The 17,890-nt window shown below is 43.0% G+C and overlaps 1 protein-coding gene and 1 pseudogene across 1 annotated transcript; one reads left to right on the forward strand and one right to left on the reverse strand.

Annotated features, from left to right (window-relative positions):
- Positions 1–11,565: 11,565 nt before the first annotated feature.
- LOC120643900 lies at positions 11,566–12,521 on the reverse strand (annotated as a pseudogene).
- Positions 12,522–13,838: 1,317 nt separating this feature from the next.
- LOC120643897 lies at positions 13,839–16,388 on the forward strand. Its single transcript, XM_039920409.1, has 2 exons — positions 13,839–16,093; positions 16,182–16,388. Exon 1 carries the CDS (start codon positions 13,905–13,907, stop codon positions 14,910–14,912), a length of 1,008 nt encoding a protein of 335 aa, XP_039776343.1. The 5' UTR covers positions 13,839–13,904; the 3' UTR covers positions 14,913–16,093; positions 16,182–16,388.
- The last annotated feature ends 1,502 nt before the right edge of the window (positions 16,389–17,890 follow it).

A 17,890-nucleotide genomic window follows, 5' to 3' on the forward strand; every position in this document is an offset into this window, starting at 1 on the left:
AGCACAACCTCACAACCACAAGATGAACATAAGTTGATAAGAGTAATACAAATCAACATAGTTCATCACACATTACAAACCAAATGTTCAAATCCAAACACAAATCACAAACCGAGTTCATGCAAGACACAAATCATAAACATGTAATGCAATTGTTCAACACAAATAAACACGAGTAGCAAGCGGAAGCCGAAAACGAATGATCTCCATGTGAAGTCCATGAGCTCCCCCTAGATCCAAGCACTCCAAAGCTCCTTCTCCCCCTTTGGCATCAATTGCCAAGAAGGTCAATCCATCAGCGGTGGAGGAGGTGGTGGTAGGTAGAACGGCTGGTGCGGGTAGAACTTTGGAGGTGGCACTGGAGCCGGAAACACTGAGTAGAAGTGGTCAGAAAAACCGGTGAAGGCTGTGTTGAAAGTGTCAAAGCTCTGCTCTAGATGCTGCTGCCTCTGCTCAAGTTGCTCAAACTGCTCAAAAGAAGGCAAATCCTCAAAGCGAGCGTCAAGAGCTGCTATGTCTGAATGTAAACTCTCCTGAACCCCCTGCATCTGAGCCATCATGGGCTGGAACATCTGCTGCTGTATGTTCTAGAAGTTGAGGTTCATCTGACTCTGCATCTGACTAGCCAACCCCGCAATCTGAGAGGACATGCTCTCCTGCATGGATGCAAAGTAAGGGTCAAAATAGCCAGCTGGAGGAGCCCACTGCTGCTGTACTAGAGGATGTGGTGGTGGCATGGCATGCTGAACTGCAGCTGCTCCCATGTGAGCATCATCATCACTATCATCAGCACCATCCTGCCCCTGTGCTTCAGCATCCATATCATCTCCAGGGAAAGGAGTAAAAGACCTCAAAAGAAAAGTATTGTCATTCTTGAATGGCCTAAAAGGAGTGTGCTTGCACTCACAGATGCCTCTAAAAGAGGTCTTGGCCTTGATGATTGACATGATGTCTGGAGCAAAGTAAAGGTTCATCTCCATGTTGAGTCTCAGATCTGCTAGCTGATCCATGATGAGTGCAATGACATTAATTCTGTTGCCGTTCATCACATGAGAGATAACATTCCAATAATAACCTCTGATTTTGTCTTTGTGTGCCACTCTTAGGCATGAAACTGACTCTGGCAATCTTATTAATCACAGCAAGATGATGCCTCAGACCCTGAATTCCCCCAAAGCTTCTAGTAATACCCAGATGTGTAGGCTCATAGTACATGGGGTAGTCATTCTCATCTAAAGGGTTTTCTAACACAACATTCATACTTTGCTAACTAGTGATGAAATCATAATCCAGCTGATTAGCCTCAGCAAACTGTGCAAATGTAGCATAATAGGTTCTCTTCCTAGTTGTCCACCAAAATGTTTCTTCAACCTTATTGATCTCTAGGGTGGCATAGAACTGACGTATGACTATTTCATTCCAATCACACTTATGCTGCAGAAAATTTCCTAACCCCATTTGCTCAAATCTATCCACTAGATTAGACATGACCTGTTGTGATCACATATAGCCTAGGTCAATGGTCTGATGTTTGAATACATTCTTCTTAACTAGATGACCAAAGTAAGCATCTTTTTGTACCTCAGTTTTGAAGAAGAGGATGTTGATGTCCCGAGGCAAGTTGAACTGATTCACTGATCTAGCATTGGCATAGCTCTATGCAGTCTACTGTTGGCTAGGAAGATCTAGCCCCATCAGATCTGTAACATCATCATCAACTTCCTCAGTCTCTTCCTCTGAAGATTCATCACCAACATTACCCACTGAAGATGTTGCAGCCATCTCACTGAGATTGGGAGCGTAGTCCACATCATCACAGTCATCACTGTCTCTTTGCCTTTTGGAAGACACAGCCTTCTTGATTTTGGAAGTAGTGGCCTTGAGTGTCTTCCGGGGTGGCCTGAGATCAAGAATTAACAATAAGAACAATTACTAAAGTAATAGAACCAATCCATTATGATATATGTCAATTCAGCAACCAACTGAAAAAATCTGACACTGGCGGACCGTCCGCACTTCTGAACGCGGACTGTCCACGGTCCACTGAACCACAATGGCGGACCATCCGCGGTCAGCAGGCGGACCGTCCGCGACCCATCAGTTCTGCGCAGGAACACAAGAATCGCCCCCAACTTTGATTCACCCACTGTTTGAGTTTTGATTCAAATCCACCAACCAAATTTTAACCATAGCATCTCATCATCACTAGGAACAAGATCCCCCAAGTATTTTCAAGAATCCATGGTAAAAAAATAGATCGGAGCACCTAACCCTAACTCTTTCCAATGAAGAAATCCAAGAACAAGAGTTAGGGATTCGTCAAAATACCGAGAGGACATGATGTAGAATCTTGAGAAGAGTCCGGGGATGTGCTCGGACCATCCGGGAACCACGCCAAAAAGCCTTGACCTTGAAGTCTCCACCACGTGCTTGAGAGAGAAAGAGAGAGAGCTTTTCGAGGTTTGGTGCGGGTTGGTGGGGGAAAAGGAAAGGGACCCTTCTATATAAGTCAATTCTGGCTGACCCCACTGCTTTGCGCAGGAGCGGACTGTCCGCGACCCTTGGAGCGGACCGTCCGCCTCTGAAAAATTTGATCTAACAGCCGACTGAAACTGCTTCTGGTAAATTCTTCCCAACACCGGCGGACTGTTTGCGGACCTACGGCGGACCGTCCTCGCCTTGCTCAGTAGCAAACCACCGGTGTATCCGAAGTTTGCCGGATGAACCGATGATAAGCGGACCGTCCGCGGTACTTTGGTGGACCGTCCGTAGTGTAATTTTGCGGTTGAGAACTCTCTGCAGAGCCTCTGGTGAACAAATCTCATGAACGGCGGACTGTCCGCCTCTTACCCGCGGACCGTCCGCTGTACCAAATTTCAGACAACCCAGAATTTTGCCAACTTTCTCAATTCCAACTTCAATTTGGGATCATTGCTCATATAAAAATCTAAAAATCTCAAATCTTGCATGAAAACCTTCCAAAGACTCATATGAGCAAGTTACAACAAGAATTCAAAAATAAATTGAGTAAAATCATGAAAACTCATAAATGGCTCAAAAATGCCTCAAAAATTCAGAAAAAAGAAACAAAGAATGCATGAAAGAACCATATGCCACATGTGCTAATTTTCAAGGCACATTTGAGAAGTCAATGAAATTTAACTCATTTCTTAACTTGCAAAACCGAGATTCATCCATTGGCTTGGTAAATATATCGGCTAATTGATCATTCGTGCCAATTCCATCAATCTTGATGTCACCTTTGTTTACATGATCTCTAAAAAAATAATGGTGGATATCAATATGCTTGGTTCTTGAATGTTGAACCGGATTAGTATAAATCTTCACGGCACTTTCATTAACACACAACAAGAGAATTCCATCAAATTTCACACCATAGTCAAGAAGAGTTTGCTTCATCCATAACAATTGTGCACAACAACTTCCGGCCGAAATATATTCCGCTTCGGCAGTTGAAAGAGCCACGGAATTTTATTTCTTTGAAGACCAAGAAACAAGAGACCTTCCAAGAAATTGACAACCACCGGAAGTGCTCTTCCTATCAACCTTGCACCCCGCATAATCCGAATCCGAGAATCCAACCAAATCAAAATGAGCACCCTTGGGATACCATAAGCCAATATTAGAAGTATATTTCAAGTATCTCAAGATCCTTTTGACGGCGGTCAAATGCAATTATCTAGGTGCGGCTTGAAATCGTGCACACATGCAAACACTAAACATGATGTCGGGCCTAGATGCGGTCAAATAAAGTAAACTACCAATCATAGAATGGTAAAGCTTTTGGTGAACCGGGTTACCTCCCTCATCTAGGTCGAGATGCCCATTAGTGGCTATAGGAGTCTTGATTGGTTTTGCATCTTCCATACCAAATTTCTTCAAGATATCCTTCACATATTTTGATTGACACACAAAGGTGCCTTCCTTGAGTTGCTTGATTTGAAGTCCAAGAAAGAAACTCAATTCACCAATCATGGACATCTCAAACTCCCTAGACATCATTTCACCAAATTCCTCACGAAAACTTGGATTAGTTGAACCAAAGATAATATCATCAACATAAATTTGACAAACAAATAAATCCTTACCAATTGCTTTAGTGAATAAGGTAGTGTCAACCTTACTAATTTTGAAACCCTTAGAAATAAGAAAGTCCCTCAACCTTTCATACCAAACTCGTGGAGCTTGCTTAAGACCATAGAGAGCTTGTATACATGATTAGACTTCTTGGGATCTTCAAAATCGGGAGGTTGCTCAACAAAAACAAGTTCACTAATCTTGCCATTCAAGAAAGCACTTTTCACATCCATTTGAAAAAGTTTTATGTTGTGAGAGCAAGCATAAGCTAATAAAATTCTAATAGCTTCTAATCTAGCAACGAGAGCAAAAGTTTCACCAAAATCCAAACCTTCGACTTGAGTGAAGTCTTGAGCCACCAATCTTGCCTTGTTTCTCACAACCATTCCATCTTCATTTTGCTTGTTTCTAAAGACCCATTTAGTGCCAATGACATTATAATTCTTGGGCCTCTCAACTAAATCCCAAACTTGATTCCGGGTGAAATTATTTAATTCTTCATGCATATGATTCACCCAATCCGGATCTCTCAATGCTTCATCTACACGGTTAGATTCAAGAAAATATACAAAAGAATAATGTTCACAAAATGAAGCAATACGAGATCGAGTTTGGACACCCTTACTAATATCACCCATGATTTGATCCACCGGGTGATCCTTTGCAAGAACATGATGAATTCTTTGAGGAACAATGGGTTCTTGAGTTGATGGAGAAGGTGCACTAGATGAACCAACTTGATCTTGTACTTGAGAATCATCATTGCTTGAATCTTATACAATTGGTTGTGCTTGATCATTTGAGATAGAAGTTGAAGGATTAACTCTAATAGAGATAGAAGGACCATCCTCATCTTCATTTTCTTCTCTTGGTCTAACATCACCAATTGACATATTTTTTATTGCATTTCTCAAACCATCACTTCTCACATCATCAAGATTTTCTTGTTCATCATGAGACCCATTGGTTTCATCAAACTCAACATCATATGTTTCTTCAACAATGCCATGTGTTTTGTTGTAGACCCGATAAGCCTTGCTACAAGATGAATATCCAAGAAGAAAACCATCATCACATTTGCTTTGGAACTTTGATAACCGAGTTCCCTTCTTGAGAATATAGCATTTGCAACCAAACACTCTAAAATATGAGATATTTGGTTTCCTTCCAATGAGCAACTCATATGGGGTCTTGTTATGAAATCTATGGCAATACAATCTATTAGAGGCATGACAAGCCATGTTGATTGCTTCCGCCCAAAAGCTATCCGAGACATTGTACTCGGAGAGCATTGATCTTGCCATATCAATCAAGGTTCTATTTTTCCTCTCAACAAGACCATTTTGTTCCGGAGTGTACTTGGTTGAGAATTCATGTTTGATTCCTTTCTCATCACACCATTCCTCAACTCTTGTGTTTCTAAACTCACTTCCATTGTCACTCCTCACTTTCTTCACCTTGAACTCAAATTCATTTTCGGCCCTTGTCAAGAATTTCTTGAATATGTCATATGTATCGGCCTTGTCATGAAGAAAGAAAACCCATGTATATCTTGAGTAATCATCTACTACCACAAGACAATAGCAATTTCCACCAATACATCTATATGTTGTAGGACCAAATAAATCCATATGCAATAATTCCAATGGTCTCTCGGTTGACATGACACTCTTAGTGGGATGAGCATTTGCAACTTGCTTTCCGGCTTGACATGCACTACATATCTTATCTTTTTCAAACTTCACATTCTTCAAGCCAACTACTAAATCATGCTTTATGAGTCAGTTGAGTTGTTTCATGCCAACATGACCAAGTCTTCTATGCCATAACCAACCCAAAGATGATTGAGTGAACAAACAAGTGGACAAGTTTGCCTATTAAGTAGCAAAATCCACAAGATATACATCCTCATGTCTAAATCCCATAAAGATGTGATCTTTTCCATCCAAACTAGTCACTACAACATCATCTTTAGTGAAACTACACTTATACCCAAAATCACAAAGTTGAGTGACCGCTAAGAGATTAAACTTGAGAGAATCAACCAACAATACTTTTGAAAGAGAATGATCACTTGAGATAGGAATTGTACCAACTCCTTTGACTTTGCCCCGGCTATTGTCACCAAAGATGATGTCACTATAGCCAACCACATTCTCATCTAAAGAGGAAAACATCATTGGATCTCCGGTCATATGTTCAGTGCATCCACTATCAAGCACCCAATGTCTTCCTCCGGACTTGTAATTCACCTAAAAAAGAAGTAACTTTTTTAGGTACCCGAACTTTCTTGGGTCCTTAAACGTTAGTGACCAAGACTTTTGGCACCCAAATGTCATTCTTTTTAGCACCATCTATAGGTCTCCCAACAAAATTTGCACTAACATTGCCATTTGAATTTCTCATAAGAATGTAACTTGAATCAAAGGATATGACTTTCTTGTTGGTGCAATTCTTCTCAACATGACCAACCTTCTTGCATTTTTCACAATATGACTTACCACTACTCTTCACAAAAGTAGTTTTGGTTTGCACAAAAGTCTTCTTCCCTTTCTTAGGAATGTATCCAAACCCTTGCTTGTTCAAGGTGAACTTTTTGCTTACCCAACAATGATTAAACTTGGCTCTACTATCATAACACTTTCTCAAATCATTAGTCAAGAAAGTAATCTCTTTCTTTAACAAATCATTTTCCATAATGAGAGATTCATTGCAAGATGGGTTATCAATTTTGGTGCAAGAAGAACTAGTAGAGCTAGAGCCACAAGGTTTATCATCAATTAAATCACAACTAACACCAATGCTCAATGTTGTTTTTCTTTCATGTTTAAGTAAGGTATTGTGAGCTTCCTTAAGCTTCTCATGAGTTTCTTTGAGATTCTCATGAGAAGTCTTTGGCTCCTCATAGGAATCTTGAAGAGAAGTAAACTTCAACTTCAAGTCCTTTAACTTAGCCTTTTCCTTAGTCATGAATTCATCGTCATCATTGAGCATTTCAATAAGATCATCATATGAAAGTTTATCAAGTTCACCATCTTGTTGTACCTTTGCACCACCCTTTGCCATAAGACAATGTGGTGTAGAGAAGAGTGATGGAGCCTCCTTGATGGCGATCCCGGCAACTCCCTTGGATGGCTTGTCATCATCATCATCAGAGCTTGCATCGGAATCTCATTCAACAAAATAAGCTTGGCCATTTTTTTCTTCTTGATGAACTTCTTCTTCTTCTTTTCATCATTTTTTTGTCCTTTTTGTTCTTGTCATCTTTCTTGTTTGGACAATTGACAATGATATGACCCACTTCACCACATTGGAAGTAAGTCTTGTCCACAAAAGGATTTTTTCTTGATGATTGACCTCTTTTGCCAAAGTTCTTCTTGCTCATCATTCTATTGAATCTCTTAACAAAGAGAGACATCTCCTCATCCGATTCTTCTTTTTGGCACCCACTTTCTTCTTCATTTTTGCTATCTTGAGCTTTGAATGCCACACTTTTCTTTTTCATATTAATTTCACCCCCCATGAGCTTCATCTTGAGATTTCTTGAACATGTCATGGGTGAGAACTTCTCCCAATATTTGTGTGGGAGTTGCGGTCTTCACATTTGACCTTACAAGCAAGGTCACAATTATGTCATATCTTTCCGGAAGACATCTAAGAAACTTGTGGATGAAATCCGCATCCGGTACCTCAAATCCAAGTCCCTTGAGGTTATTCACAATGTCATTTAGCCGGTTAAACATCTCGGCTATACTCTCATCCTTCTTCATGGTAAATTCACTAAAATTACCCTTAAGCAAATATAACTTGGCCTCCTTCACACTTGATGTGCCCTCATGAATTTCCATGAGCTTCTCCCATATGTCATTTGCATTTGTGAGGCTCTTGACTCTATTAAATTCAGTCACATCAAGAGCACTAAAGAGCACATTAACCCCTTGATCATTTAGTATCTCATTTTCCTCATCTAGGGGTGTCAAATTCTTTGAGTCCAAAATGACATATCCATCACTTACTACTCTCCATATCTTTCTAATCATGGCTTTGAGATGAGCCGACATCCTAGTCTTCCAATAATTATAATTGTTCCCATCAAAGAACGGTGGCTTCCCAACATGAATCCCATTATCACTAGTCATTATTCTACTCCAAGATGGTTAAATCCTCAATTAATGGAGCACTTAGCTCTGATACCACTTGTAGGATCAAGAACACCGACTAGAGGGGGGTGAATAGGCGGTTTAAAATCTAAAACCAATAACACTAGAGAAATTTAATTAGTAACAAAGGAAAGCCCTATGTCATGGTACTACTATCTCTAGTTAGGTTTGCAACCTAGGGTGACAAGATACAAATCAAGCTCTAGTAAAGTAAATTGCTCAAAGTAAAAAACAAGAATTAAAGAGAGTAAGAGAGGTAACTAAGCTTGACACACGAATTTATCCCGTGGTGTCGATGACTTGCCGGTCACCCCTAATCCACGTTGAGGTGGATTCCAAGAATCAACCGCTCCTCTATCAAGAACCTCTTGATCTTGAGCCGGCTTGAATCAAGGAACCGCACCACACCTCGATTCCATTAGAGTTGCTCTTCACCACTCCGGTGAGGTGAGCACCAGACCTCTCACAACCAAATTCGGGGCTCCTCAACAATTTCCTTGGAGGAGCTCTACGAAATCCTCTTCTCCAAGCAATCTATGGAGCGGCAACTCCCAAGAGTAACAAGTCGATGACGCTTGCTTGAAGTTTCCCTAGTGCCACAAAGCTCAAACTCTTGATGCAATGCACTAGGAAGCCTCACACTCTCAAGAATGCAATCTCTAAGTAAGTGTGTGTGAGAGAGGGATGCCTTAGCTCTATAGTGTCAAGTATGCAGTCCAAATGGCCAAGAGAGTGACCCAATGGCCGGGCATTGGGTATATATATAGACAACCCTTCAAAAACTAGCTGTTACACTCTTTTCTGCGAAGTCGCGGACCGTCCGCGGTTCAAAAACCGGACCGTCCGCCGTTATAAACCAGTGAGTCAGAGTGCATTTAATGCGTGTCAGAACTAGCCGTTACAGGCCTGGCGGACTGTCCGCTCCCCAGTGGCGGACTGTTCGCAGTTATGTGTTCAACACCACCAGAGATGAACATCGTCTCTGGTACAACTTTGAAATTAGCTGGCAGACCGTCCGTGCCCCAGGGGCGGACCGTCCGCCTTTCATCCTTGAAAATCACCAGAGACAACAATGTCTCTGGTACAAATTGTCAAATAGCCGGCGGACCGTCTGGTACGGGTGCGGACCGACCGCTCCCTAGGGAGAGGACTGTCCGCGCTTGTGCAGTCAGCTCTCAAACTTGTTCTTTTTCAAAACTTGTCAAAGCGTCTTTATCCCTCATGCATGCACCTAGACATTTTGAGCAAAATGATACTAAAGACCCGTCATGCACGAGTACACAACCCCTCTTAATAGTACGGCTATCTATCCAACAAATCCGATCACTTTTCATCCACTAAACGCTTTGTGACCGGTAAAATACAAAAGCCCTATTTTATACCTTTGCCTTGAGCTCGAGCTTTGCATATCATCTCTAAACTTCACACGTTCACAACCAAATCCCTTTTATCCGTGGATCAACCTATGCTCATTATCTCAAATGAAATTGTTAATCAACAAATCGTTGTCATTAATTACCAAAACTCGAATTAGGGGCCTAGATGCTTTCAATCTCGCTCCGCCGCACGCCGCCGCCGGCCCCGCACGCATGTCCCCACAGCCTCGTCGCGTGCCCCATGCTTCCTTCGTGCCCTATCGGACCTGCACGCCGCCGCCGGCCCGCTTGTGGCTCGCCAGTGCTGGAGAAGATATGGCTATTTGATATTGATCTAGGTTATGATAAATATTGAATCTATTAATATGTTGAAATAGTCTTTAAAAATTATTGAAGGTAGTATTTTCCAGCATGTTGATAAATGTGTTTTTGAGAATGTTGAAGATACTATTTTGAAATATTTTTCGATTTTTCACAAAATGCTGATTTAATTTTTTTTGAATTGTTGAGTTAAGATCTCTAATTTGGGATATGTGTACTATTTCTATTGTCATTGGGCCTTATTAATAGGTTTTAAAGGTAGATGGCTTATCCACCTTGTGGAAGACATATACGAGCCCTCGGATCTCTGGATACCTATGAAACTTAACGTTGCTGTCCATGTTCCAACTCAACATATATATATTTCATAAGTAGCTTTCCCTGTTGGTTGCTTCAGATTGTGTATAGGCAGAATCTCAAAATTAAGTAACTTTGATGCTTCTCTGAAGTTGCTTGCTACTTGATTTGCTCCATTGTACTGTACATGAGGCTGAACAGAACATTCAGGCTTTGGCAGTCCTGAAAACGGGCTTGGCATTTAGTCCGGTTTGCTTGTACTACATGGAATTGAAGCTGAGTAGCTGACTAATTATGCACACATCCATCCAGGGGAGGATTTGGAGCAGGGGTATTTCTTCTTCTTCAGGAAAAAAAACTGACGGTAAAAATCTAAGGCAGACGCAGCCAGATGAGCCGTGTCCATCAGCATCCTTCAGATGCAGGCGTTCGTATTCCGAAGAGAACCCTTCTGTTTACTCAACTGCTCGCCTTGATTGTTCTGCATGAGTTGGTTGGTTTATTCCTCTGATTTTCCTAGTTGGGGCTATGGTCTGCTGGTGGTGGGCAGATATTTGGAGGAGGTTCTGAGATGCCGTTGCCTATTGTGGTGCTGTGCTGTGTGGTGCCTGACGTTCTGCTGGACACAGGCAGCAAGGAAGGAAGCCGACAGACAAAGAGGAGGGAAGGGGGAAGGTTAGCTCTAATCCCATCTTAACCCTTTGCAAATTTGTCAGATCCTGCGAGATACCAATCTCCAATCACAATATCAAGACCAAGAATTTTAGATAGCGATTCAATGAACCTTAAGATAGATTTCAGTTATGTTAGATGAATTAAGCCAATTTCTTTGATGAATTTCTGGGATTAATTGGTGAGGGATCTAAGCCTGGTCTAATGACGGAAGTTGTAAGTTTCATCGATATCCTTACAATGGCGCTGGTTTCATTCCCATCCGATTAGCTGTTTACGTGATATCCTCAAAACAGTGTTGCTGTTATGATAGCTCGAAAACATGTGCGCATGAACCTTTCGTCTATTTTCTACTAAGTTATAGCCAGATTTCGACCCAACTGCTTAAATGAAAGTTGTAGGAAATTTTCTGTAGATGTCCAAGATGTATTTACTTGCTACATTTGGTTAAGAAAATTAAGAGATACGATCAAAACAGTGAGCAGTTTAGTAGTTTAGTCGAACATCAGGACAAGAATTGAGAATCAACTGATGATGCAAATATCTCACACATTAACGTTACCACAATGAAAATTTTACCGATCAATGATAACACAAAAAGATACGGGCAAAGAGAAAGAGGGCAAAAAGAAAGAAGACTGTAGCAAACTATCGCCCTGCAATTAATGATAGTTTTACTGATAAAACACCACTAGTAGAAAAAAGGAAAATGAACAAGACGAACTTCAGCAAAGAACTCTTGTTTTTTTTTTTTGAAGGTCACCGGGAGGGGAGAGAGTGCCTCATGTTTCGGCAAAGAACTCTTGTTGGATGACGACGCATGGCATCAGTCTCAGCAACCACAAAGGCGGCGCACCAAATGGAGGGTAGACTCATTATCAATGTTATAGTACGCAAGGGTGCGCGAATCCTCCAGCTGTTTGCCGGCAAAGATGATGCGTTGATGTATGGGGCGGATGCCTTACATCTCATAGAGCTTCACCTTGATGCTGTTGACGGTATCTGAGCTCTCGGCTGTAAAAGTGATGGTGTTTTCTCTATCTAGCATCTTCACATAGATCTGCATATTGCCTCTTGGACATGGGTAGAGGACAAGGAGAAGGGTGGACTCCTTGCAAATGTTATATTCCGCCAAGGTGCGCTTTCCCTCTAGCTGTTCGTTGGCAAAGATAAGGCACTGCCGGCCCTTGGGAATCCCATCATTATTTTCAATCTTGTTCTTTATTTTGTCGATAGTATCTGAACTGTCGCAATCCACGGTGAAGGTCAAGCCTTGTAGTGGCTCCTTGACGTGGATTTGCATCTTCTCCAGGAGATCAAGCGTGGATTGATGCTGAATGTTATAGTCAGCCAATGTAGTATGGTTATCCTCCATCCGCACTCCATCAAAGACAAGGTTGTGTTTTTCCATAATCTTCTTCTTAACATCATACAATGTTTCCTCAGGGTAGACTCTGAGGGAAATCTCATCCTGCCGCTGGGGCTCCTCACAAAGATCTGCATCCTGGATGAACACACCAAACATCACCAATTACTTTTATTGTAGGCCAAAAAATGCTTTGATTCAACTTTTAATTATTTACAAGCTAGACAATCTTTCCACACACTACAGGAATCGCAAGGTTCACCGTCGGCCGATTTAAGACCGTCGGGGCCGACGGTAATAATTAAATTATAGGCGTCGGTGGTCCTTCCCCGACGGTTATAATTTTATAACCGTCGGTTTCTGTTAAAGGCGTCGGCAGGCCGACGTTTTTAATTAAAACCGTCGGCTACGAGGGTCGGCCGACGGTAATAATTAAAACTGTCGGGTAGAGCCGACGGTTTTATCGCGGGACCCACCAGGCCGGAGTCGCTTTCCCCAATCTCTCCACACCGCGCCGAGGGTCGCTTTCATTCCAATCTTCTCCACACCGCGCCAGGCCCGCCGACCGCGCCCAGTCTTCGCCCGCGCCCGCGCCGCCGCCACCGCCGACCGCCTGCGCCCGCGCCGCCGCCTCCCCGTCCCTCTTCTCCACCGCGCGCGCGTGCCCGGCCCTCTTCTCCGCCGCCTCCATGGCCAGCGTCCGTGCTGGCCCGCGTCGCTAGGGTTGACGGCGCGCGAGGGTGAGCTTGGCGGCGGCGCGAGGCTGCTCGGCCTCGGCGAGCACGCCGTCCACCGGCATTGTTGACTCTCGGCCTCGTCCACCGCGCGCGCGCGTCCCCGGCCCTCTTCTCCGCCTCTCCCTGCCGGTCGTCGCGCCCAGAGGCAGGAGGGGCGCCGCCCATCCCCGGCTCGGCGACCGCTCCGTCCACCGCCCCCGTCGCCTCTGACCAACAGGCCCGACCGTCGTGCCACCGCTGCCGCCTCTGCTGTTCGGGCACCGCCACCGTACCAAGGTATTTTCTTCTTCTTCTTCTCTGTATAGGTTACCTAATAATGTGAAAAGGGATTTAAACAATATGCATCACCAACACATGTTTGTTGTAGTTTTGATTTGTTGTAGTTTTGAAAATGGGTTGCTCGATTTGTTGTATAGGTTCTCGATTTGTTGTAGTTTTGAAAATGGGTGACGACCGTAAGGCGATGTATGATGGATGGAGTCGAACTGGCGAGCATACTATGGAATGGGCTCGTATCGCAAATGCTTTCATGACCCAAGCCTTTGCCAGTGGTTGTACTGTTGCGAAGTGCCCGTGTAAGAATTGCAAGAATCGTCTACGTCAGTATAGACATGAAATACAGGTTCACCTTTGCAAGGACGGATTTATGCCTGAGTACCTGGTGTGGCACGAGCATGGGGAGCTGGAGCATGCCAGTGAGTCAGACGGAAACGATGATGAAGATCAGATGGATGAGATGATAGCAGATGTTGGTAGGGAGTACGAAAAGGAGTCACCGCCGGAGGAGGTACAGAAGTTTTTCAGTCTTCTTGCCGCCTCAGATGAAAAAGTGCATGAAGGTACCAATGTGACCGTTCTGCAGGCGGTGACACGCCTTATGGCGATGAAGTCCAAGTACAATTTCGCGAACAATTGCTACAATGGTATCTTGAAGCTGATCATTGATCTCCTTCCCTCAAATCATAAGATGCCGAAAGACCTATACCAATCTAAGAAGATTTTGGCCGGTCTGGGCATGAATTATGAGAAGATTGATGCGTGCGAAAATAATTGCATGCTATTTTGGAAGGAACACGAGAACGATACTCATTGTATGCATTGCAATGCGTCCAGATATGTGGAGGTCGTGAGTGATGATGGAGAGAAAGTAACTACAAAAGTATCGGTCAAACAACTTCGGTACATGCCTATCACGCCAAGGCTTAAACGGTTGTATCTGTCCCAAGAAACAGCAAAGCAGATGAGGTGGCATTCCGAAGGTAAACGTGAGAGCGAGGACAAAGATATTATGGTGCATCCTTCAGATGGCGCAGCTTGGCAAGCTCTGGACCGTTTTGATCCGGAGTTTGCAAAAGACTCCAGAAATGTTCGTCTTGGGTTGTCAACAGATGGTTTCACTCCTTTCAGCACCAGCAATAGCCCTTATTCTTGTTGGCCTGTTTTTATCATGCCCTACAATCTGCCTCCCAACATGTGCATGAAAGAAGGATATATATTCCTCGCGGCCATCATTCCTGGTCATAAACATCCGGGGAAGAAAATCAATGTGTTTATGCAGCCATTGATTGAAGAGTTGAAAGAGCTGTGGCAAGGGGTAAAGGCATATGACAGCCATAAAAAATGTGAATTTACCTTACGTGCCGCGTATCTATACTCAATCCATGATTTGTTGGCATATGGCATTTGGGCTGGCTGGTGTGTCCACGGAAAATTGTGCTGCCCCATATGTATGGCAGACACGGATGCGATCTGGCTGAAGTATGGAAAAAAGTCAGTTTCTTTGATTGCCATCGACGATTCCTTCCTTCTAACCATCCAGAGAGGAGAGATATTCAATCATTCCGAAAAGGCAGGAAGGTTACAAAAGGACCATCTCGTCGATTGACAAGCGAACAAAAAATGGCATGGCATGAAAAGTTGAAAGAGTCTGTAGAAGGTGGCTTCGAAGGGTATGGTAAAGAACACAACTGGACTCATATTTCATTTCTTTGGGAGCTACCATACGCAAAGGCGCTGCTTCTACCGCACAACATTGATTTGATGCACCAAGAGCGTAATGTCGCTGAAAGCATCATAAGCATGTGTTTTGATTTTACCGGTCAAACCAAAGATAATTTGAATGCTAGGAAAGACTTAGCTGATCTTTGTGATCGTCCTGGGCTTGAGGTTAGAACAAATACAAGTGGAAATGAAAGTAGGCCACGAGCTCCATACTGTGTGAAGCCAGAAGAAAGAAAGCAAATATTTAGTTGGTTGAAAACATTGAAGTTTCCAGACCGCTATGCAGCTAACATCAAACGATGCGTCAATCTCAACACCGGTAAACTCAATGGGTTGAAGAGTCATGATTACCATATTATGATGGAAAGACTTGTACCGGTAATGTTCCGTGGCTACTTTAAGCCTGATTTGTGGAAGATGCTTGCTGAACTTAGCTACTTCTACAGGCAGATATGTGCTAAGGAAGTGTCGAAGAAGATGATGCGGCAGTGGGAGAAAGAAATCGTGGTGCTTGTATGTAAGATGGAAAAAGTCTTTCCGCCTGGCTTTATGAATGTGATGCAACATTTGCTGGTGCATTTACCATATGAAGCGTTGGTAGCAGGACCTGCACAATTCAGGTGGATGTATAGTCAGGAAAGAGAATTGAAAAAACTTAGAGCTACAGTACGTAACAAGGCAAGAGTAGAGGGATGTATTGCAGAGGCATTTGCAGCTAAAGAGATAACAAACTTCTGTAGCAAGTATTTCTCACGTTCCAACAATTTGAATGCATCTACGACACGATATCATAATGTAGAAGAGCAACCTACGACAGAGCTTCAGATTTTTCATTGGAAGGGTAAAGGTGTTGGGGCTGCCACTTCTCATTATATTTCGGAGGAAGAGAGGAACTACACCATGCTTTACCTGTACTTCAACATGGAGGAATTGTTACCATATTTCAAAATGTTTGACGAGCTCTATTGGACATCTTCTCGAAGACCCACACAAAGTCAATTGGATAAGCTACGCCGTCAAGGCATAAATGGTGGCCCAAACTTCGTGAACTGGTTTCGTGGACATGTAATTTATCTATCCATTCTTTGTTCTTCAATTATAGTTCACATGCTTATCACATAGTTAATAACTTTGTCTATTTCCGTATATGTAGTGTATGGCCGATGCCAACATCTCTGCTGACTTGCGCCAGATGTCACATGGTCAATTGAAAGGAAGGGAGTTTAACCGATATGACATCAATGGATATCGTTTTCGAACAGCAAGTTTAGAAGTCAACCGTCCACTTGCAGCCACCTCAAACAGTGGAGTCTTATTAACGGCCGCAGAGGGTAGTGGAGAAGTGAATAATTACTACGGTGTTCTTCGAAAAATAATTGAGTACACATTTGGCGGTCCGAAAGAGCTGAAGCTTGTGTTTTTTGACTGTCAATGGTTTGATCCAAAATCCGGCACGCGAGTGGATGATTTTGGAATGGTGGATGTTAACCACAACTCGCGGTATACAGCCCATAACAACAATGTTGTACTTGCGCATCAAGTGGAACAGGTGTACTATTTAAGTTATCCTCATCCGAGTTTGAAAAATTGGTGGGTTGTATATAAAGTTAACCGTGAAGTGCACCCTCAGCGTTTTGATGAGTACGTAGAGAATCATGAAGATGATGATGATGTTGGTGTCTATCAAGAAGAAGTCGACGATGAGTATGTAGAGAATCATGAAAATTTTAGGATATCTTCTGGGACAGGACTCGCAGAAATAGCTAGTGGTACCCTAGAGTTAATGTCAGAAGAACAAGAAGTAGGCCCTTCAAGAAAACGTACTCGACAGTCACAAAGGATCATTGAAAAACAGCAAAGGATTATCAAAGAACAAGAGATATTTGAGGAAGAAAGTGAAGGAGAAGAGATTGAAGAAGATGTAGTGCAAGAAGAAATGGAAGAACTAGAGAGACGTGAACAACGTGTGGCGGAAGCAGATTCTGATGCTGATGATTTTTGATTAATATTTGATTATATTAGTGTACGCATTCATTGTTTATTGTTTTACATTGTTTAACAACTTTATTGTTTTACATTTATTGTTTATTGTTTTATATTATCGTATACTGATCGTTATTTTGAAATTTGTGCAGATGTGGAAGCAGCTAAAGGGGAAGGTTAGGCGCGGTGGTACTTCGTCCTCTACGTCTCAGCCCAGTAGTGGTTCAGACCGCCCGGACCCTTTTCTGGTACTTGTTTATTTTTGTCAATCTAACATTTATTTGCTATCTAATATTTGTTTGCTATCTAATATTTGTCAAATGTTTATTGCATTTGCAGGGCACTACCCCGAACGTACAGCGTCAGAGGCAGTTAAGGTGTCTTGTGGATGAGCAGGCACCAGAGAGCGAGGTTGTTGGGAGACCGTTCGAGGAGGAGACTGAGGCTGCCAGGCAGCCGGCGGAGCAGGGAGTAGGCTCAGGAGCTGACTTGATAGAGGAGGTCTTTGGGCGGTCCTCCTCTGAGGGCGGCTCTGAGGGCGGCGGTATGGAGGGCGATGACGAGGGTGATGATCTCGATCGAGATGCAAGGTTGGCAAGAGCGGCAGAGATAGCTGAGCAAATGCAGAGGGTGGAAGGGAAATGCCCCTACAGGTACACTTTTGCATTAGTTCATAAACTATCTTTTACAATAGTTTTTTGTCAAATAACTAATATGAATTTTACAGGTTACGGAGGCACCTTTTTTGTTATCCAGAGAGAAGCTTGGATAACCGGGTTGTTATAAGGCCGAAGGGTACTAGGGGCTGGGTCGAGCCTGGGTGGGATGGCAAGGGGCATCGACGAATTGTTAACACAGAGTTGGGAAACGCCATCCGAT

The sequence above is a fragment of the Panicum virgatum genome, chromosome 8K, assembly GCF_016808335.1.
Source record: "Panicum virgatum strain AP13 chromosome 8K, P.virgatum_v5, whole genome shotgun sequence".
In the NCBI taxonomy this organism is placed as follows: Eukaryota; Viridiplantae; Streptophyta; class Magnoliopsida; order Poales; family Poaceae; genus Panicum; species Panicum virgatum.

What these genes read in the sequence shown, in the direction of transcription:
- LOC120643897 (XM_039920409.1), top strand. Translation starts at nt 13,905, where the DNA reads ATGGCGATGAAGTCCAAGTACAATTTCGCGAACAATTGCTACAATGGT.